The 21,963-nt window shown below is 43.3% G+C and overlaps 1 protein-coding gene across 1 annotated transcript; it reads left to right on the forward strand.

Moving 5' to 3' along the window:
- Nucleotides 1-5,847: 5,847 nt before the first annotated feature.
- On the forward strand, nt 5,848-21,922 carry rspo3 (R-spondin 3). The gene is made up of 6 exons (XM_076736646.1): nt 5,848-6,786; nt 11,797-11,991; nt 12,649-12,792; nt 12,994-13,140; nt 13,321-13,506; nt 20,863-21,922. Exons 1-6 carry the CDS (start codon nt 6,687-6,689, stop codon nt 21,084-21,086), a joined length of 996 nt encoding a protein of 331 aa, XP_076592761.1. The 5' UTR covers nt 5,848-6,686; the 3' UTR covers nt 21,087-21,922.
- The last annotated feature ends 41 nt before the right edge of the window (nt 21,923-21,963 follow it).

The raw sequence follows: 21,963 nt of genomic DNA on the forward strand, positions 1-21,963 counted from the left end.
AACTGATGGGAAAAAAAGCTGGTGGTGCTCCGATGATTAAAATTTCCTGGGTAGCAGTGTTTGATCCCCAGTACGCTGTCATTGTCTCGCCACAGCTTCATAAGAAACCCAACACTGGGGCAGCAAGAGAGGGAAGAGAATATATAAACTTTCTCACTCTTGTCAAGAGGAGGCTGGCTTTGCTCACTGACTTTTCCTCTAATTTTTTGAAGATAAAGAAGCCCCCCCATCCCTCATCTGAATCAAGTGAACTCAGGACCCCCCCCCCCACACTCCTTCCTGTCATACTAGTCACTTTGACAATTCACTGGTCAGTCACGTTTTCAAAGAGAGGCTAAAAAGAGGAGGAAATACATCAATTGAGGTCATACGGAGGGTCAGACACTGAAAGCGGTGGCCTTTCTTAGCAGTCCTGTGCTCGGTTTATTTAAAGTATTGCTGTCGAGGGGGAGAGGGAAGTGGAGACACCGCTTCGGAAGGAATGTGTAGTTAATGCCACGCTCATGGTCAAATTAGTCAGGCCTGCTGAGGGGATTCCTCCTGGGGTCACTACCACGGTAAAGCACAACACACACATGCACTTCTGTACATCACATCCACATGAAGCAGATATTTCCGTATTGGCACATGCAAATACACACTGATAATTTATAAACAAACACACATTCTGGGACTATTGTGCAAACATGAGAAGACCCCGATGGACAGCAAGGTTAGTGTGAGCAGCATTCACAACATCTCTCAAGTGCAGGCAGTGTTCCAAATCAAAAACACACTCTTAATGGAGTATTCAGGCTTTTTTTGGACATACATGTATTTGCTTTATTACTATGAGGTGCTTAGATGAACCTTAGATCATGTAGATGAGAAGGTCGATACCGCGGTCTATCTAAACAGTGAATAAGAAGCTACAGCCGACAGCTGGTTAGCTTAGCTTAGCATAAAGACTGGAAACAAGGGGAAACAGCTGGTCTAGTTCTGTCCAACGTTAACAAAACCACAGTGTAAAAACAATCATTTGTAGTTAAATGAGGAATTGTGTTAAACTACTTCTTGTCCCAGTGCAGCGACTTCCTGGTATGTCTGCCAGGCCAAGCAACCTCATGGTGTCAACAAGGCTACAGAAATTCACTGCTTCCAGCAGTTTTTGTATAGATTAAAAATAAAAAGATAGAACTTGTTCATTTGTGAGCTTTAGACTTCATCACCTTTGGAAAGATCCAGGTTAGCCAGTTTACTCTGTTTCCAATTTTTGTGCTGAGCTAAGCTACTCTAAGCATCCAAGGGCCACAATTTTCCTAAGCAGACACTTAGGAAAATTGTTGTTTTTATCAGCTTATATCAGTGTAAACAGACAAAAAATATGGGAAATCCATAAGATACTTAACTAGGAAATGCTGTCACACCTCCACCAAGGAGGCAGTCAGAGCTCAGTACAAAATCCACAGTTGAACTACTAATGAATGAGTCCTCATCGTCGATCAGTCTCAGGAAGCTTTGGTGGGCTGAATGTGGCCTGCCGGTTGATGGTCACTGGTCTACTGGCTGTGGCTTCATATTGAATGGACACGTGTGAGAGTGGTGTTGGTCTTCTCATCCAACTTTCAACAAAGAAACAAAAAGCATATTTCCCAAAAAGTCAAATTACCTTTAACACAAATTTACTTATTTGTGGGGAGTACAAGTCAAAATAGGGAAGCAGCTGTAACTGCTCCCCTCACCACACACACGTTAGGTTTTCATCTCTTTTGGGAACATTCCATAGACTTACATTGATTTCCTGCAGACTTACCCTAACCATAACCATAACCACGACTTGCCCAACCTTAAACCTAACCCTAACCTTCACCCCAGTCTTCACCCTAAAATGTAATGATTTACATTATGAGGACCTGCATTTTGTCCCCACAAGTACGGCGAGCCCCCACAATGTGACTGTGTAAACAGATTTATGTCCCCACAACGTGAGCAACACATGGGCACACACAAACACCCACGCACACTCACACAGTATCCTTCTCTTTTGACCTTCTCTATACAAAACTCCGACCTGCTTTCCCTCTGTGTGTGCAGCTGACAGCTCTTGCTCACAGTGATTATCTGTCCTTGACTACCTTCTCAATCCCTCTTACGATGAAATGATCCCCTCAATCACCCCAATATACACACAGAAATGCAGCCACACAAACACACACACACACATTTAAGATACGATTGCCCCACCTGCCCCTCCACAACACACACACACCTGTCTTATCCTTGGTTATATTAATCTAATCCTCCCTTTCTGTATGTATAATAGAATTTCAAGAATCAATAATTATTTATTAGAACTTGACCACATATTGTATTTATGTATGTGTGTGCTCACACAAGTCTATTTTCATAACATCATACACCCTCTGCTGCCCCGTGTCACTGTCTCTCTCTGCTTGCTTCATGCTGAGAGAATGTGCAGGATTGCCACTGGGATATCTGCAGCTTTAATAGATGCAACGTCAGAAAAACCTGCATATAAGGCCACAGACTGAGCCACTGTGTTTTCACAGACCCCAGCGAGGCACGCACTATCAATTGCTGTCCACGCTGAGCCAGGCCTAATTCATTAGCTGATGACAGCACAGTGGATCAACATTGTCACTGTCATCTGGGAATTTTATGAGTCATATGCCGGGGGAATGAACAGTTTGGAGATCACAGGCGTGAGCTTTGTGGTGTAGTGGTATGTTTGTGAGTACAATGCAGCTGAGGATTAAGAGCATGATTTTCTTGATAAGGTCGAGGTAAATTGATTTATGCAGTGTCATATGAATACAACAAAGTGGGCATCTGGTTAGCTGAATGATAGTTGTAGCTTACACTCGGGAATGATAGGTGTAATTAGCTCCTGATACACATTCAGCCAACTCCAGCCTCTAAAGCCCTGACATTCCCCTCAAAGGTGCCCCTGTGGAGTTTCCTTGTAAGCAAACAAATGTTTTGCTATGTTATATTTACATTCAGTATCACTCATCAAAAGGCTTTGTGTGGTTCCTTGAGGTCTAACAAACATGTCGAGTGCATTTCCTACTCCATAAAACATTTAGAGAGCAGTGCTTACATTCATGTTTACTAGCTGCCACTTCTTTGTCTTTGTTAGTGTCAAACAAAACGAGGACCCGGTCATATGAAAACTGTGCCTCAGTGCTGCAGCGTACTTTTAAAGGTGGTCTAATCATATTTTCTTGTATGAACAATGGGAGAAATGACTGCCTGTGTTACTTGTAGTGATGAACCCACTAAAAATGATCACTCTACTCCCCTCAGCTCAGTGTTTTATGGCGCACAACTTCAGTGTTTTAGTTCACCGCTCAGCATCATTTCTAGATGCAGCAGGTGTATCTGGTGAAAAAGCTCTGAGAAAGCAACTGTGCACCACCTACCCTGCACCAAAAGAGTTACAGGCAGATGTGTAAACAAGCGACTGTTTGCTAATCTGTTCAGTGTAAGAACTTTATATGTCAGTGTTGTGTCTACAGCCTGATGTGCTTCTCCAAAATGGCCAAAAAAATCTATTAATGCAGCTTTAAATTTCCCTGAGTAGCTTGAGAGTGAAAGAAATTTAATTACATGATTCTGTTTTGCGTCAACTTTAATTTGTGCCAAAATTTATGCCAGCATGGATGATGACATACACTCATGATACCTCTTCAAGGCCTAAATTAGAGTAAGGCTAAAATAGGACTAAATGTGGTTTTAGAAAAAAAAAAAAAAAGTTGTAGTGTGCATCCATCCTTAGTCGGGAGGGTTTATGCACCTGCCTGACTTCATTTACAGGTGTCGACTGATTCTCTCACTGGATGGTCACAGGGACTGACCAAGTGACCTTAACCTTCCGCACCCCGATGCCACATACACACACACACACACACACACATACCCAAACACACACACATGCTCCTACCCCCAGGGGATGGTGGGGCTAGTTCAGACTGGGACACAAAGACGAGCATTATTCGTCTTATTCGATGGAGCAGAGGGAGGAGGGAGACCACTTCATCACAATATTTTACAATTTTATCACTTTTTTGGAAAAACATGTTCATCTGTCAGACAATGTCGAATAGAGGCGTTACAGTGCTTTGCTGCAAGTATAAATCTGTAAAAAATTACATGAAATTTTAAGTTGCATGTTAGAGTCACGTAACTGTAATGGATCTGTTAATGTCCAGGGTAAAGTTTGGATTCAGCAGTCTGCCTCCATGGAAGTGAAAGGATTTAAAACAATACATCAGTCTCTGTTATGTTTCACTGCCCTGTTCCTGAGTAAGTACAGGGCAAACAGGGAAGTATTCCCATAAAGAAAGAGGCCGCACTGTGTTTGCATTGCTTTCCTCAGCACAGTGACTGATGAAAGACCAGAAGCCACAGCAAGGAGAAGCTCTGGACTCATGCATACTGTTCCCCCTAAACATCAACACACTAGTTAGACGAATGAGGCTTCAACCCCACCTTTACACTGCGCTGCTCCAGAGGCTGCAGTTCACTGAGGTTCACTGAGGAGTAAGACCAAGTACCACCAAAAGTCCTGAAACTGCTGACTGAGGCTGCGGTGACAAGTAATCTGGAACGATGATTGATGATGGATGATGTACCATTACTGTGGAAAACAATAAGATACATATTTTGCATTTTAGTGGCCTTCTGCTCTTGATCTTTGCTCTGCATTGTAACAATACAAACAACATCATATGTGGACTCAGCCGGGAAAGGTCAAGTGCTGCAGTTTATCATAACTCGCTGATACACATGCTTGTCTGTTATGACAATGTGCCTCAAGCTTTTATGGAACTAACTCCCTCTAGAGGTAATAAGAGGAGATGCTGCTGCTTCATCGGCTGATGTCAACCATCACCGCCGCTGAAATTAAAAGGATAACATGGTTGCACTGGAAGAGAACGTGATGAGATCGACATGTACCTCTCCCATCATCTACAGTGTCCTTTGAGCTGCCTGATGCATGAATCAATTAGTTTCTGTTACACTTGCACATCCTTAGCTGCATTTTTGGAGATCAGTCTCAAACAACAACATGCAGACTAGCAGTATGGCCACATTACTCAAAGTGCTCAGTCCCATTCTTCCTGGCGTAATTTTAGAAACATATGCACACATACACCCTGGAAATAAAATCCATATTACAGTACGGTCACTGTAAAGTCAGTAATATCTGTGCTGATCTCAAATTGTCATGGTGGATAAATTATAATCTCAGTGAGCCTGTCACTTCCTTCTTTGAAAACACACTCATACAAACATTTGGAGGAAAAGAGCAATAGGAGGAGGAATCTAAGAGCACAAAATGTCATCTTGATTAACACCTGCTGTTACAACTGCGTGTTCCCATTCAAAGCCGTGATGTGGCCGCTGGGATCGTGTCCAGAATGTGTTTAACCAAATTAAAATCATTTACAATGACTTTATTGATTATGATGTCATTTCATTGCGTGAGAAAAACGCCTCCGTTAGCTTCAGCAATTAATTTCCAAACAAATAGACCTGTTGTCAATTTAAACGGGGAAAGGTCCCTTATATCAGGCAGAATTTGGGAAGCAGGTGAGTGCATTCACCTCAGTCACATCAGTTTTAGATTCATTGCATAAAATGAAGCGGAATGACAGGAGGGAATCATAGTGAAGCTGCAGTACACATTTCTAAATGCTAGTTGAAATAACTTCAGCATGCTCTCTCTCTCTCTCTCTCTCTCTCTCTCTCTCTCTCTCTCTCTCTCTCTCTCTCTCTCTCTCGCTGTCTCTGACGCGGGGGGCTTGCCCTCTAAATAAACTTTGGAGCTCATAGGGGGAGAGAGAGAGACAGAGAGACAGCAGAGGGCTGAAGTCATCAGCCAGCCGGCAGGAGGGGAGTGAATGGGTCCTGCACGCAAAGCAGAAAAGCGCTGAAACTGCGGAGATTTACTTTGGTTCAGTCGCCCGCCGCCCCTGAGAGCGAGAGGAGGTGTGTGCTTGTGCTCGACAGCCAAAAGAACTAGAAACCTTCAACTTAGTGATTGCTTATTTGTGACGACTAGTGTTGGTCTCGTGGTGTCTTTTACTTTTTTTGTACTTTAACTGATGCTGAGATGAAGCCGAGACCATCAGCGCGCCTGACACGTTAAGGTATCCACACGCACCGGGACGCACGGCGCATCTCCACCGAGTGAAACGAGGGGAGAGGGAGAGAGGTCAATTTGGAGTTCTACACATGGATATCATATCTCAAACTTTTTGACAATCATGTTAGTCACAAATCACAATTCTATTCATCTTTCTAACCTACTCGAATGATTGTTTCTGCTCTCCTGCTGCGCGCGCCGGATGAGAATCGAGCTTTTTGGTGTGTTTCGTTTTGACTTTTGGAGGGAATGTTCTTTATCACAGCACGGATAACGGATCCCTGACTCAGTCTGGCTTTCTTGGCACATATGAAGATCCTATCCAGGATGTTACAGTCTAAGCGGCCCAGGCATCATTGGGCCACCGTACACTACCATCACCACATATCACCACATAGCTGGGGGTCCTGCTGTGTCTAGGAATTATCTACCCTCCGCACTCTGCCTCCGTCTGGGGGAAGAAAACGGAATCTTATCCAAGAAGTGATTTGGTGAACATTGACATTGGCTTTACGAGTCTCATCTCTGGGCTACTATGCAATTACAACTGATCTCCTTTGTTCTGATCATCTTGCACTGCATGGATTACACTGGTTGTCAGCAGCACAGCAGCTCCAGGCACCGGCAACATAAACGTAAGTGGGGTAAAGTGCGCTACGATGCTGCCCGGTGTTTGGTGCACACATTCAGCACGGTCCTTGCCTTCCCTTTTCCTTCTAATTCATCATATATTGGCCTGTTTCACTCAGAGAGGCGTCAAGTCACACAGCTCACCATTCTGCATTTTACTTTTGCCGGCAAAGCTGAGAATCCAATGTTCAGTCGATTCTAATTATCTAAATTAATGACTGGCACATTGTTACAAGCACAGTGTAGTAAATTGGTACACTTGTACCTGTAAGTCACCTCACAATCCTACACAGGCGCACGGCAGGGACCACTGAGCCATGTTCCATTGATGCGAGTTTTTCTAGATATGACAAAATTATCTGCCGTTGATTTTTGCTCTTTTTCTCTTTCCATCATGTCATTTAAAAGAAGACCATCCAAACTTAATTGTGAGGGTGACTGGTTTCTCGGATTATGATTGAACATAGCACAAGAGACCTACTATCGCCAAATTCACACTCACAGCACTACTTCTCTGCATCATGTCAAGTTTACGCACTCCACCTGCGCTGTTTAACGAAATGGGTTATTCTCAAACTGGCTGAATTCGCCTAATTCCTGCACATGCTCCAGCCTATTATCTCTCAGATTGTATGGTCTCGTGATACCTTCAGTCATTTCATCATCTTTAGTCCACTTTTAATATGCTTCCTTTGAGCCTTAATTGGATTAATTAATTGTTCTGCCCGTCACCTGAAGCCAGCAGCTGCTGCTCTTTGCACTCATGTCTCCTGGTTCCCGTCGCTCTCTAGCGGTCAGAGCAGCAGACTTCAGGCACGGCGGGTGCTTCACCGGGTATCAGGGCTGATCAGCGCTCAAATGCATGTTCACAGTTCTTCTCATATTTGGTGAAGTAGCCTCCATGTTCAGTTTATTTTAATTTCATTGCCACTTCATGGAACTCATGAATTTATGGATGTTGGCCTAGAGAGAAATTCAACTCAGTATCTCAGCATTTGAAATCATGAGCCATCTTGTTCTTGTTACTGTTCAAAACCTGAGTTAATGCACATTTGACAGTAGGCTCCATCAAAACACCATACTGAAAGCACTCTTAAGTCTGACGTATTTCATCTGTCATAGGCTACTGTATATCTCCCCAGGGTCCAACATTATGTCTCTTCTCTTGAGCTACAACCAGCCTTTTTCCATGACACTGTGAAATAAGTGTCATTAAAGTATATTTTTCTCTTCTTGCTGCAGCCACGTTATCGCTGAGGGTCTCCAGATGTGCTCTGTGACTAAGTCTGTTAGACAAGAGCAGTGATAACTGGAATATTCCATGTATCACTTGCCAGCATGGCTGAAAAATGTCTGTGATCTACAATAATAGACCTTCGAAGTGATGTTTTTATCCTGGCCACCTGGGCCTGAAACCTCTCTCTACATCTCCTCCTCTTCACATTCAATCACAGAGCTCACATCTGCAGTGTGGACCACAGGCGGGACAGTTTGTTTTTTGTTTGTTTTTTGGTTATTTTTTTTCCCCCATGACCACCAGTGGACATTTTTTTAAAAAAGCAGAGAGGTGCAGCATCTGGGGGTTTACGGTGTGTTTATTATGTAGTTTTAAAGAGGTCCTGGGGTTACCTTTGCTCTTTGCAGCTCTGTTCAGTGTAGTTTAGTCAGACTTGAGGAGTTAAGCGTGAATCGTTTTGCAGTTCAGCAGGGTGACTCAGGCTGTAGGGTCTTATTCAAACTGCAGCAAACTGACATGTAATCGAATATCAGACAAGGATTTGTACATGCTGTATGAACTAGGTTCATTTTTACACAGCAAAGTTCTTAAGTAGGATATATAGATGTTGAGGTGTCTGCTTTGGACACACATATTCTCTCTTTTTAATGTTTATTTTCCCCTCAACAATATTAAAGAGCCTCTCAACACAGTGTGTGTGTGTGTGTGTGTGTGTGTGTGTGTGTGTGTGTGTGTGTGTGTACACAGGGGAGGGGGGCAGGAGGGTCTACTCAAAGTACTCTAGTGCTCAGTTCCTTAAATTTTGCTGTGAGACTGAAAACAGTGTTAACATTTTGTGACATTTGAATGATGTAAATTCGTATGAGTTTATTGTTGTTCAGGATGAGATGCTGAAAATGTGAAAAAGATCAAACATTTTATCACACAGCGTATCCACGTACTCAGCCGTGATGTAGCTCAGTTATGAGACATTTCTGTCGCAGCTGAAGTCCACGTTCTACGTCTGCCTTTCCAGACTGACTCGGGACCCATTAACTGACAAGTGCCTGTAAGAATCCAAACTTCCTCCAAGGATGCAGATATCTAACACTTGCAGAGATATCAGGGAGGATGGAGGGATTAGTTGGTGATGGGGTGAATGAGTACAGACTTCAGAGGGAAAGAAGGGGGTAAGAGTAAGTTGGGAGTCAATGACCATTGAGTCAACTGGCCAAAATTACCACGCAGAGAGTGAACCCGAGCTCCGAGCTTCCTGTTTGTGATGACGCATCCAAAAATGAAGGCATGTGGGTGCAAGGGTGCTAATAGTGTTAATTGTGTATATATAGTTTATCACGACAGGTCAGCTCAGTGGAGGATGAAGATGGGTTGATTCAGGTTTAAAGCTAAACGCAGGATACAGCAAAGGGAAATCAAGTGTCTCACATGATGGAATCCTATAAAGAGGTAGACATCCAATCCAATACTTATGGCAAAATGTTTTTGTCCGTGTTACTTCTATTGCACAATTCTGTTTTCTCCATCTGTGTTTGTGTGTGTGAAAGCATGTGAATGTGTTTATTCATATGTGACTTTGTTGTTATGTTGTGCAAGATACCACTGTCCAACTGAGGTTTTGTCAGTGCAAGTGCAAGGCCAAATTCCTGCCTCTTAAGACTTCTGTGAATCAGGGCAGCTTGGCAGGAACACATGTGGGCAAATGGACAGCAGTTGTAAAGATTGCAGAGATATTTCAAACAAAGTATCAGTGATCTATGGTAAACTGGCAGCTAAACGCTGAACTCAGAGGAGACAGAAGAGGGCCATCTCAAACTCGTGGCATGAGATGTCAAGGCTGGGGAGGAAGGGTAATTCCTTGGGCACTTACCGGGACTTTTGATTTGCCTACCATGTGTGACTACTGCATTATTATCCAAATAATGCATTTGTGAATAGAGTACCAATACAGCATGTTTGCACAAGTATGTAAAACATGGAACTGCTCTCATGGTCTTTACCTATATACTGACTCTGTGTCACAGGTGTTACATCTGGTAGTGGTAGGCTTCTTCCTAAAATCCCTGTGCCACTTTCAGAATGGTTTTTCTAATAGAGGAGTGAGTTAAACCCATTTCCTCATAAAAACCTTTTCTGTTACTGAAGCATCAGGATAACAAGAAGAGCAGTATCCTCTCTGAATAACCCAACATCATGGAACCTCTCATGTGTGTCTTGTGGTCTTCTTTCAGAGCACGTACACATCCTCATCCACCTAGCCAAACCCTCTTTGTTACTGTTTTTGTACATTAGGTGCAATCAGATATGGGAACGGATGATATACAAGTTTTTCCTGAAAACTGACAGCAAGAAATCACACTGAATTTATTTTATCTTCTTCAATACAGTTAGTTCTTTGAGACTTTAAGGCCTACGTTTTTGTAATCTTTTTACATTTCTACAGTATGTTACTAGCACTGCATATACCTGTATGTTTTAAACACACTATCACTTTGAAATACACAAGCTGAAACTTGGCAGGCTTTAAAAATGTCTGTGACAAAGCTGTCACCATACAATTAAAATGATTAAAACGTACAACCACAGCTTTTATCCATGGCAGACAAAGTCTGGTGAATCATCCCACAAATTAGTTAAGAGTGGGGGATAAAAATTCTTCTGTTAAATACATCAGCATAAACTAAACACTTCAGTTCTTATGAACATGAACCGGGACGTAAACACAGTATAAATAACTATCTTTGGCACTGTGCTATCAATCGCACATAGGTGATTAGTCCTATATGATACTGCCATTAAACACTTTTACATGTGAAATAGATCCTCTTCATCATACAGCTGACTCTGTCTTGACATGACACAACAATACTTGACCTAAATATTTCAATACTTAAAATGCTAAACTTAAATTTACATCAAATGTTAAGAAAAACATGCAGTTTCGGATTGTTTCCTTATTTGAAAAGAACTCTGAGTACCTATGGAGATGAAAGTCATTTTCTTTTTCTTTTTTTGTCTTTTTGTTAACCTAAACCACGTGGATACTGATATCATAATGGAACATTGTTGATCCACCATGAAATATAAAAACAGTGCATCAAGAGGCAGGCGTTATCGCTGAAGCACTGATGTTGGTATTGTAGAGCCGTGCACAGTGGTACAGCGGGACAGTCTGACCTGACATCTGCAGTAAAACTACACTGTTTGAAATGAATAAGCCTTCATAACTTTCATAATCTGGTTTCAACGTTCTTGATTTAGTTATCAGCCCAATCCTGTTTTGTGCAGGTACCCTAACAAAAAATGATTAATCATTTCCAAAAAAACAAAATATTTCATTGCACTCCGCGCAAATACTATTCAGAGCTCATGGTGCACATCTAGCATGGAGCTCACATGGCTAGTTTCTGTCAAAACTTACAGGTCAGATTTTGATTGGTTTCTTACTGCCTTATTTTCCTAAGATGTTTTGGTGCTAAATGCGTTCCAGTTTTACAGAAAAGCTGCTAGAAGGTTACTGTGACCATCTTTGACACCAACAGACAGGTGAATTCCTGCTGTGAGCTGTGAAAGAGAGGGAGGCTGGTATTACTTGCAAGGTATCCAAAGTGTCTGGCATTGAACTCGGGCACTTTGGCTTATCAAATGTTGTAATCTCTCCAAATATAATCAAAATTGCACTTAATCATTTTAAATGCCCAAAAAGTAATTGTGATATTTTAGTTTTCCAGTTGTACCATATGAAATTCATACTCAAACGTCCCCTTGCTCCTGTCAACAGAGATCTCTGGTGTGAGCTCAGGGTGCCAGCAGGGCGGCTGTCTGACCTGCTCTGACTACAATGGCTGCCTGTCCTGCAAGCCGCGCTTCTTCATGCATTTGGAGAGGATTGGGATGAAGCAGATCGGGGTGTGCATGACCTCCTGTCCTCCGGGCTTTTACGGCACACGCTCCCCGGAAAGAAACACCTGCACAAGTAAGGCATAATTGGTGTATTTGCATTGTAGAGTGATAAAGGAATATTAATGAAAACATTCCTTGCTTTGCATGTTCCCAATTTAAGTGAACACAAATCTGCAGGCGTGGTATTAGTAGCCAGACTTTTGTTTTTAATTGCTCTCTGATTCAGCATAATGCTCTGTAATAACAAACACACACAGCAAAGGATCTCAAACTTGCCTTGAGTTAAATGTGGCCTCTTAACAGTGTGTTTTACTTACATGTGACAAACATAAGCACAAGAAGTCTAGTCGGCTCCCAGACATTGTCAAAATAGATGCTCGTCCTCCATATACACTACTTTACAAGCAACAGCTTCAAGACCTGCTTGCTAAACACAGCAGTATGTATACACACAGTGTGTATTCCAATAATTGAAAAACTTCATGCCTGTCAAGTCTGCTTCCGTTATGTGACATTAAATTATAGCAAGTATTGCTTTACTTAAAATCATACATCACAAGTCTCCCAGTAAGACATCAATCTGACCGCAGTGGCCTATATTCCTGGCTGTATTCCCAGTGAGACGTGCACACACACACACTGACACCCTGTATATTTAACACGCAGGACACACTTGATAACTTGTACGGTTTAAATAAACGCTGGCGGTGGGTCTGTGTTTCTCTGTCAGAGTGCAGGTCGGAGTGCGACTCCTGCTTCAACAAGAACTTCTGCACACGCTGCCGAGCAGGATTCTACCTTCACCTGGGCAAGTGCCAGGAGAACTGCCCTGAGGGGCTGGTCCGCAGCGACGCACAGAGGGAGTGTGTTCCCAGTAAGTGTTCGTAGAGTTCGCATTTATCAGGGACAAGGATAAACCTGGGGCTCAACCTTTATTTGACTCTATTTACCATGTATTTATCCCCCATTAGTCATGCAGAGTTTACAAAATCATTCTGACTTTGGAGTGAAGCTGTCACATAAAACGTGATTATGTGTCAGATATTCAAACGTCATTGTGCTTTGATCTTTGCAGAGTGCCCTGCAGAGTGTGAGTCGTGTGTGAACAGTGAGACATGCACGCGGTGCCGGCCAGGTCTGTACCAGCTGAGTGGAAGGTGCCACCATGTCTGTCCAGAGGACTATGAGCCCAATGACAAACTCATGGACTGCACAGCACAAGGTCAGTCCAGTGTGAAAAATTACGGCCCAAGATGCCAGCCCTGTGGGTAGGGGCCCATGCCATACTTTTGGCCCTTGTTATAGAACAAATGCAACTAGCAAATGAGCTAGAAGAAGAAAAGAGAGTAACATAATTTTGAGCCATATCATAACCAAACATCACTTCTCTTTCTCAATTCAGTGCACTGTGAGGTGGGCGAGTGGAGCGAGTGGAGCCCTTGCTCTCGGCCCGGTAGAACCTGTGGGTTCAGACGTGGCCAGGAGACCCGCACACGACAGGTCGTCCAGTACCCATCACCCTTTGGTAACCCCTGCCCTGAGATCTCAGAGATCAAAGAGTGCCTGGTCAAGAGGAGGAAATGTCCAGGTAAAGGAAACAGTGCATTTGAGTTCCAGCTGGGTGTCAGATCCTGACTCCAGATCCTGGTGATCCAGCAACTTAAACTTTTAAAATGGTCATGTTCTAGACATCGTCTCGTGTAGTTGCTGTTGACCCATCAAGCTTACTGCCAACACTGAATTTGTGACACATGGCACAACTTCTACTCTCTATGAATTCCAGACCTTGCTGCTTCAGCTTGTACAATCAGAGCTAGTCGTTCTTCCGCTCAGGACTACGACTGTTTACTCAGAGGATTGTCATTGTGGTTAGAGTGAGGACAGTGGGGGGAACACACATGTGTGATGTTGCAATGGGTATGTTGTGTGTTTTCCCACGAGAGCTCTTTGGATTTTTAAACAGTCAAACCGCTTTCCCTGCTCCTAGTAAACAGGGAATAGCGTGATCATTTCTAATGAAGAGAGTGAAAACTGCTTTCAGACGGGCTCGTCTCTTTAGAAAAGCCGATGCTGTGGTGCATTTACGATCGCTTTGTGTTACGTGTGTACTGCGTGTGTGTGGTTACTGAGCTGGTTGGCGGCTACGGCTGGTTGTTTTTTAGCCTGGGCTCTGTAGTGTTAAATGACAGATCGCAGACAGGGTAGGAGGCTGAGATCCAGCCCCCTGGGGCCTCACACTTACAGAACAAACAGTGTGTGCATGTGCGCGTTTCTGTGCATGTGCGCGTTTCTGTGCATGTGTGTGTGTGATGCAGCAGAAAAGCAGTTGACTCTAGAGCAGAAACAGCCAGCTCAACATCAACATCCTCCCCTTGGGAGGCACGCGGCGACCAGGGGATCAGTATTGGTTTATCCCCACAGCTGCCAATACACACAGACACACACACACACACATGCAAACCAACACATGCACACACAAATCCAGATCCAGATACACCCTCTCCATTTCAAACAAGTCAGACAAATGCACACTTGGGTACACCAGGCACACACACATGCACACAGATACACACACATACAATCTTTGTCTCACTGAAATAACTACACAGCCGTTGCTCTTGGTGGTAATTTGTGAAGAGAGTCAACTGGGTCGACGTGATTTGTAAGGCAGACTGTGAAATGTGCCCTCTGTCACCCCCGCTATCCCTCTCCCTCTCTCTTCTATCTGTATCTCTCTGCTGATCCATTCCCCCATCCTCGTTCCCTTCACACACACACTCCCTACCACACCAAAGAAAACATAGACCCCCATATAAGCTCCCTGTTGGCGCTCCCAGTCAGTCGGGTCGGGGCTGAGACTCTAGTGTGGAGTCGACGGCTCTGTTGATCTAGCCTGAGCCTGGTGTGTGTGTGTGTGTGTGTGTGTGTGTGTTTCGGGGGGGTGCACTGAAAGAAAGAAAGAAAGGAAGGAAGAAAGAGCTGAACATAGTCTCACACACTACAGTCCTACAGTCCCCGTTTATCGACGTTGTCCCCTCTTGTGATTACCCAGTTGCCCCAGCTCCAAGAGCATCTGCGGTGAATGAGAGCTAATTATCTGCTTCGGCGCGTCCTTTCCTTGCTGTTTACGTTCTGCACACGCTAGGGGGTCAGTGGTCCGACCTCAGAGAGCCCCCGGTAATCCTCCAGCAGCCCTCAGACACTGATACATCCTCCTCCTCCTCCTTTTCCTTTCCTCCTTTTTTGCACTTTCCCCCTTTGCCTCCTCCTCCCGTTCTTCTCCTTGCTACATCCTTTTACTCCTCCACATGAGTATACTATGTCTTTGCTCATTTCATCCTCTTTCGCCATGCTGTTACTCCTGTTGGCTCTCCGTCGATTTTTTTCTTACTTACTTAACAATGCAATACTTTTAACTTTCCTCAAACTGAGACTTTGCATCTCAAACCTAGAAAAATGATCCTGCTCAAAGTGTAATCAAAGGCAGCTTTTGTTATAGTACAAATCATTAAATCCAGCTGACCTGTTAGCAATACATTTCTGTTCCTTCCAAGGTTAAATATGACACAACTTCACGTCACATGTCCCCAGCTGATACTAGTGTCACTTTGGGTTCAAAAATGCAGATGTCTGCTCATTCGTTACTATTCTTTCTTAAAGGAGGTTTTAGTTTAATTTGACATTTTGGGAAACACAATGAGAAGAACCATACCACCTTCATGTCTGTATGAAGGTCGAGCCAGCAGGTGATTAGCTTTAACTCTGCGAGGCAGCTGAATTTAGGAAAATCATGTAAGCCGAGGTTAGATGAGTTTCGCTGAGCATAAAGACTTGAAATAGGGGGAAACAGCGAGCCTGTCTGTCCAGAGTTTTAAAAATCCACCTAGTAGCACCTTTAAAGCTCACAGATTAATGCATATCTTGTTTGTTTGAACCACACGCAAACAAAAAAAAAATGCCATTTCTTGTTTGATGGAGAGCTGCATGTTGAGACTATTCTTGGTGCTGGTGCAGGTGAATTCTCCTAAATTTGAACAAGGCCAGGCTAGCTTGTTTCCACTGCTCACGGTCTTTATGCTAAGCATCAGTAACCCACTCCTGGCTTCAGGTTCATGTTTAATGCACAAATGTGAGAGTGGCCTCTACTATTCCCTAAGTGCAGACTTAAGCGTCAAGCTGTTACAGTCTCCAGTTCTACTGGACCATTGCAAAAACACAACTTCCAGTTGGTCCAGACCCCTGAACAATGTTTTGAATTACAGATAGCACGTCCAAAAAGTTATAAAACCAGGAGACATGCTGAAATTTTCAGGCTTAGAGTCAGAAAAACTTTGCTCTGTTCCTCCGTTATCCACGGATGGAGATTGTGAACGTGAACACACACGCACACGCACGTGCGCGTGCGCGCACACACACACACACACACACACACACACACACACACACGTCTTCATCCGCTGCCATTTCTCTCAACATAATGCTGGTTAATCTGTCCTTCAAGGGACCTGTTGTTCACCTCCGTAGCTGGAGAGAGCGCGTGCCCTCTGCAAACCCTTTAACCCCCCCCCACGCACACACACACACACACACACACACACACACACACACACAAACAAACACACACAGAGAGAGGGACACTCACACAGACCTATTACACACAGAGAAACATCCAGTTAAGCAAGCTAGCATCAACCAGTCAGTGAAGGGGGATTGATACACACAGACACGCATACACACACACACACACACACACACACACACACTGACACACCCAGAGCCCCCCTCATGACATCCTGGCGGCCATGCGGCAGGCATTCCACTTGTGGGACAGCCCATAGCCTTTAATCCCAGCCTGGCTCCCGCCAAAAGCTCCCCGGACGACAGAACGCCTGCCACGGAGGATGTGCCACCATAAAACACACAGTGCTCCTCCAACCGCACACACACACACACACACCTGCCCTTACCCTCAGTGCCATTCTCTCATTTGATCTCGGTCGGTTTCCTACTCTCACCTTGTTCTTTAGTTCATTCAATACTCTCTTTCACTTGCATGCTCTCTCGCTCATTGTGCCAGTACAGTCACTCACACAAACACACACACACACACACACACACACACACACACACACACAGAGTGTGCAGTGTCTCACCCAGTAAAGCCCCTCTCTGTGATCACTGCAACAGTTTTGTAGAAGTTACATTACAGCCACAGACAGTTCGGTAGGTCCACACTAGTGGCTTTGTCCACACTGTGCAGGCAGGGATTTCAGGGGAATAACACAGGATGAAGAGGAAAACACATTTCTACATACATTCTCCTCCATTAACTGAGATTATACTGTATGTTAAATGTTCTAAACACTCACTGATGACAAGTCATCTGAATACAGACTGTGGGACTAATTATTTGCGGAGCCTGATATAAGTTACAGACTAGGCTTTGACTGGATCCAGATTTACTATAAATTGAAATGAATGTCAATAATCATACTGTTTTGGTCATAATAACTCTTTAACATATCCAGCCCGAGTGCAAGTGACAAAATCGTAAGTGGAGCATGCAGTGTACATGAGTGACTACAGAGATTTACAAGCGCTCTCTTATGTAACACCAGTATTATTGTCATTGTGGTGTTGTCTACTTACTTTTATATATTACCTTTATTTAAACAGGGAAGGCCATTGAGAGCAAGCTCACTTTTGCAATGATGCCCTGATAACAACACATATAAAATACATCTACAAAACAATAAAACTAAATTATAATACATATAAAGCAATAGAGACACATCAAAGATACACAAAGAGGTTTCACAACAAACAGGCCGAGGACAACAACATGAGAGATAACATCAATTCAATGAAAACACCTATTTTCACCAAAAGAAATTCAGCTTGTCTAGTTCTAAGTTTCTACATTTGTGTGGTGCATAGCATTTTCCCAGTTTCCTAGTTTCCTAGTCTCAGTATTGACATAGTAATCCTCGAGGACCAGATGGTCTTGAGACCTAGTGCAGTGCCAACATAATTTATAGTTAAGAAGCCATGAGAGATACTCAGGTAGTTTGCCAAGAAGTGCTTTATAGATAAACAGAATGCAATGCAGTTTATGAGCTGTTGCTAGACAACAATACTCAAGGGCTTGGTGTTAAATACAGTAAATGTTTCAGCTGCTTCACAGCTGTGGAAGCTACGCCAACAGAAACTACATTAAAGGAATAGTTTTTCCCATTTTGGGAAATATGTTTATTTGCTTTATAGTGAGAATTGGATGAAAAGATTGACGCCAGAGCACTTGTTACTTAGCTTAGGACAAAAAATTTGAAACAGGGAATAGCCTGACTCCGTCCACAGTTTACAGATCTGCCTGCCAGGATTTCTAAAACTCACTAACAAATTGTATCTTGATTGTTTAATCTGAACGCAAACAGAAATTTAAAAGTGACACATTGTAGTTTTACAGGGAGTTACTTGCTGCAACTATTTCAAGACAACCAGTGGTGACATCAGGAAGTTACAGCACCCGGCCGCTGGTCACCAAGAAATAGTCTCAGTCTTAACTGTGTGTTGGTAGATGCATTGTTAAACTTTGGACAGAGCCAGACTAGCGTGTTTCCTCCTGCTTTCAGTATTTATGCTTAGCTATGTTAATCGCCTCCTGGCTCCTTCTCAGTATTGAACAGACAGAGTGGTATAACCAAGAAAGTGAAGAACCATATGTCCCATAATTTCAAACTATTCCTCTAAAGGATGTTGCATTATCTCTATTTTGTAGCATTTGAAATAATTTGACTTGAACCAACAGGAAGCCCTTACAGCAAACACAATAATTTCACTTGAAAAGCGTAATTCACATATTTAGTTTTATAGTGAATTTTGAATTTGAATAATGCAGTATAACTGCATTTCTTCAATACAAGCCGTACCTACAATAACACCTACAATACTGTGTACAGACTGTACAGGCTGTGTAAAACATCAATAACAGAATCACCTGTGGAATGTTCCAAACAGGTGTTTTTGGAACATTCCACGTCTTTCCCAGTCTTTTGTTGCTCCTGTCCCAACTTGTTTGAAACATATTGCTGCATCAAATTCAGACTAAGCAGATATTTACAAAAGTCAATGAAGTTGACGAGGTGAAACATTAAATATATATTGTCTTTGGACTGTTTTCAATTGAGTATATGTCAAAAGGAATTAGCAAGTTATGACATATATTACAAGTCTCGGCTGAAACAGGACTAATTGGTGATGTCCCTGCTGATATCATAAGTGCAGATCCACCTCTAATTAAGTCAAACCCGAAAGCTTTTCTTTAACGTTTCTCAAACACTTGGTGACATTATTCATTAAAACTTGGCTTTTGGGAATGTGCTAAATGTCTCTTGAAATTGTTCCAAAACCTCCGAAGGTGTCTCATTTGGGGACCATTACACACATGTCAACACACAGTTTACAAAAAGCCCATCAGAAAATGTTCCAACTAACCAAGCGCAGGTCGGTTTGATAAACACTCTCCTAATCATCTCAACACTGGCATGGATTAGGTTTCTCCTCTGGCTTGACAAAAGCACGGAGGCTACAGTATGACTAATCCACTGAACTTGTAAATAGTTGTAAATGGTGTCAGGACAGAGAAAACAATGAGAGCGAAGGGGACTTCCTGTGTTTATAGAGGACAGGGGGCAGACCCTGAATGAGTCAGTGCACCAGATTACTCCATCTGTCCATCCATCCATCCATCCATGCACCCACCAATCTTCACCATCTTAGATTTAATTTTTTTTTCTACTTACTTTTCACTGTCTTGCAATATGTGCACACTGTGCTGTCCATACTGTGTCCATGCACATATGCACATACATCTCCTGTCCCTTCATTATTTCTAGAAGACGATTAAACACAGAGGGCAGGTACAGCTTGGTATCACTGGCCCAGAATGTGTGGGTCAGACATGGCCCCTGGTCCAACAGAGCCATGATTAATGAACAAGCAGAGAGGGAGAGGATGAGCACGGGGAGCCAAACATGAAGCGGACGGGAGGGAGACAGAGAGAGATCTCTTTCTCTCTCTCGTTTTATCTCTCTTTCTCTCTCTCCCTGTGTCTGTGCCTACTGCCTACTTCAGCAGTTTCACAATCCCCGACTGGCCGGCCAACCAGCCAAGCAGGCCGTGCTGCTCCGTTCCACTCACACATGAGCAGCAGCAGTGCAACAACAGGAAAGGGCCTCCTCTGCTTTCGCTTGCAGGTCCTGTCTCCAACCTCCCTGGGGGTGGATCTTGTTATTATCATTAATAACTGTAGCCCGAGCAGAGATAAACCTTCAGCATTCCAAAACTCTTGGTTTTGTTTATGAGATGGTGTTGCAAGAACAGATAAATTGGGGGTTTATTTAAAGGTTTTCTATTTTGGACAATGGTCTGCTCATCACAGGGAGAGGGCTGCTGTCTGTGATTAAACACTGCCATCCAGTGGTGGATTCAGGGCAGGTTGCACTTAAAAGGAAAGCTGCACCACGTGTTTGTCATGTGTTCACTCTGCCTCAACAGGTTTCGCTTGTTCAGACGCAGGGATTGTTTGATATACGGTGGTTCCTGTAAATCACAGATCATGTATGTTGCCAGGCTGACTTTTTTGAAACTGGTTCAATTTGACATGCTGCACTAGTGTGCTACAAAAATTCCAACATTCAACATGCTTTATTGAAAATGTTTGAGCATTGTTAGTTTTATTAAAAGTTTCATTGCCAGGGACTGAATAGTTGTGCTTAGGACAATGAAGCTCTTGAAACCTGATTAGCAGTGTGGAATGATTCTGGAAATGATGCAAAGTTAAACACTTAACTGAATACTATGTCCTGAAACTGACAGGTAGAAGATGTAGAGCTCCATTCTCTTCTCTGCTTTATTAATCTTTGTCATTTTCCTTGACTTCCAGGAGGACGCAGGAAGAACGAGCGAAGAGAACGGAGGAATCGCAACAACCGGAAAGATAAGGAGAACCAGGAGGGTCGACGGGAGAGGAAGAGAGAGAGGGAGCGAGAGAGGGAGAGAGACACAGGTGAACGTGAAGACTCTGATAACAGGAACAAAACAGAGCACAGGCATCGCAGAGGCCACGACACAGACCCGGTCACCCCTGGAGAAGGCCTTGTACAGTAGCGCTCTGGACAGAAAAAGTCTAGCGCCTCCCCATCCTCCTCCTGTTATCCTCCCATTCTTCCTTTTCCAAAACTCCCCCACCCTCACCCACTGTTCACCCCCCCTCGACCCCTCTCTGCAGGGGTGTTGCTGCTACCTGTATGATTTGAATATAATGTTTATGCACAAGCGGGATGGGGCACATGCAGCCACAAGGCTTGGGCCACTATGGACTTTAAAAAGTCTTTTTTCTACCCTGTAGCCTCCACTCCTTCACTTCCACCACTGAGAGAGTGTCTCTATTGAGAAGTGCAGGAGACACTGCCGAGACTGCTGTTGGGACTGAAGAACAAAGTGAGAAATGTCTGTGGAGGACTGGCTGACAGACAGGACAAAGACGTCATACTATGTGCTTGTCGATATGGTTATTTAATGGGGCCCTGTTACAACATTGCGCGTCATGGTTTTTGAATGTAGATTTTGCAACATTATGTAGAACAATTGTTTATTATTGTTGTTCCTGTTCTTTAGATCTCTATTTTATTTGGTGCAGAATTTGTAAAGAAAAAATAAAAGTGAGTTTGCTATTGCCATCTTGTGACATCTTCATAATCACTGCAAATGACAGCTGCAGGAGAATCTGCACGCTGTCGATCAAAGGAGTACGGTCAAAGGCTGAAAACCATTAACATGTGTTCTGTACGTCTTGGACAAAAGCTAGTTTTATCCAAATATGTGATAAATCTAATCTACTTTTGGTTTTTCTTTTTGTGTAAATGGAATCTGTGCTCTCATTAAAGCTCCTTGACTAGGAATCAAAAGCACCTGTATGTCAAATAAAACTATAATGGGTTTGTACCTGTGTCTGTTATCTGTCTCTCATCTGATTGTTCCTCTT

The sequence above is a fragment of the Chaetodon auriga genome, chromosome 8 (genome assembly GCF_051107435.1).
Source record: "Chaetodon auriga isolate fChaAug3 chromosome 8, fChaAug3.hap1, whole genome shotgun sequence".
NCBI classification, from domain to species: domain Eukaryota; kingdom Metazoa; phylum Chordata; class Actinopteri; order Chaetodontiformes; family Chaetodontidae; genus Chaetodon; species Chaetodon auriga.

What these genes read in the sequence shown, in the direction of transcription:
- rspo3 (XM_076736646.1), top strand. Translation starts at nt 6,687, where the DNA reads ATGCAATTACAACTGATCTCCTTTGTTCTGATCATCTTGCACTGCATG. An exon ending in CATGGACTGCACAGCACAAG is followed by an intron (nt 13,141 to 13,320) that starts GTCAGTCCAGTG and finishes TTCTCAATTCAG; the next exon opens with TGCACTGTGAGGTGGGCGAG. An exon ending in CAAGAGGAGGAAATGTCCAG is followed by an intron (nt 13,507 to 20,862) that starts GTAAAGGAAACA and finishes CTTGACTTCCAG; the next exon opens with GAGGACGCAGGAAGAACGAG.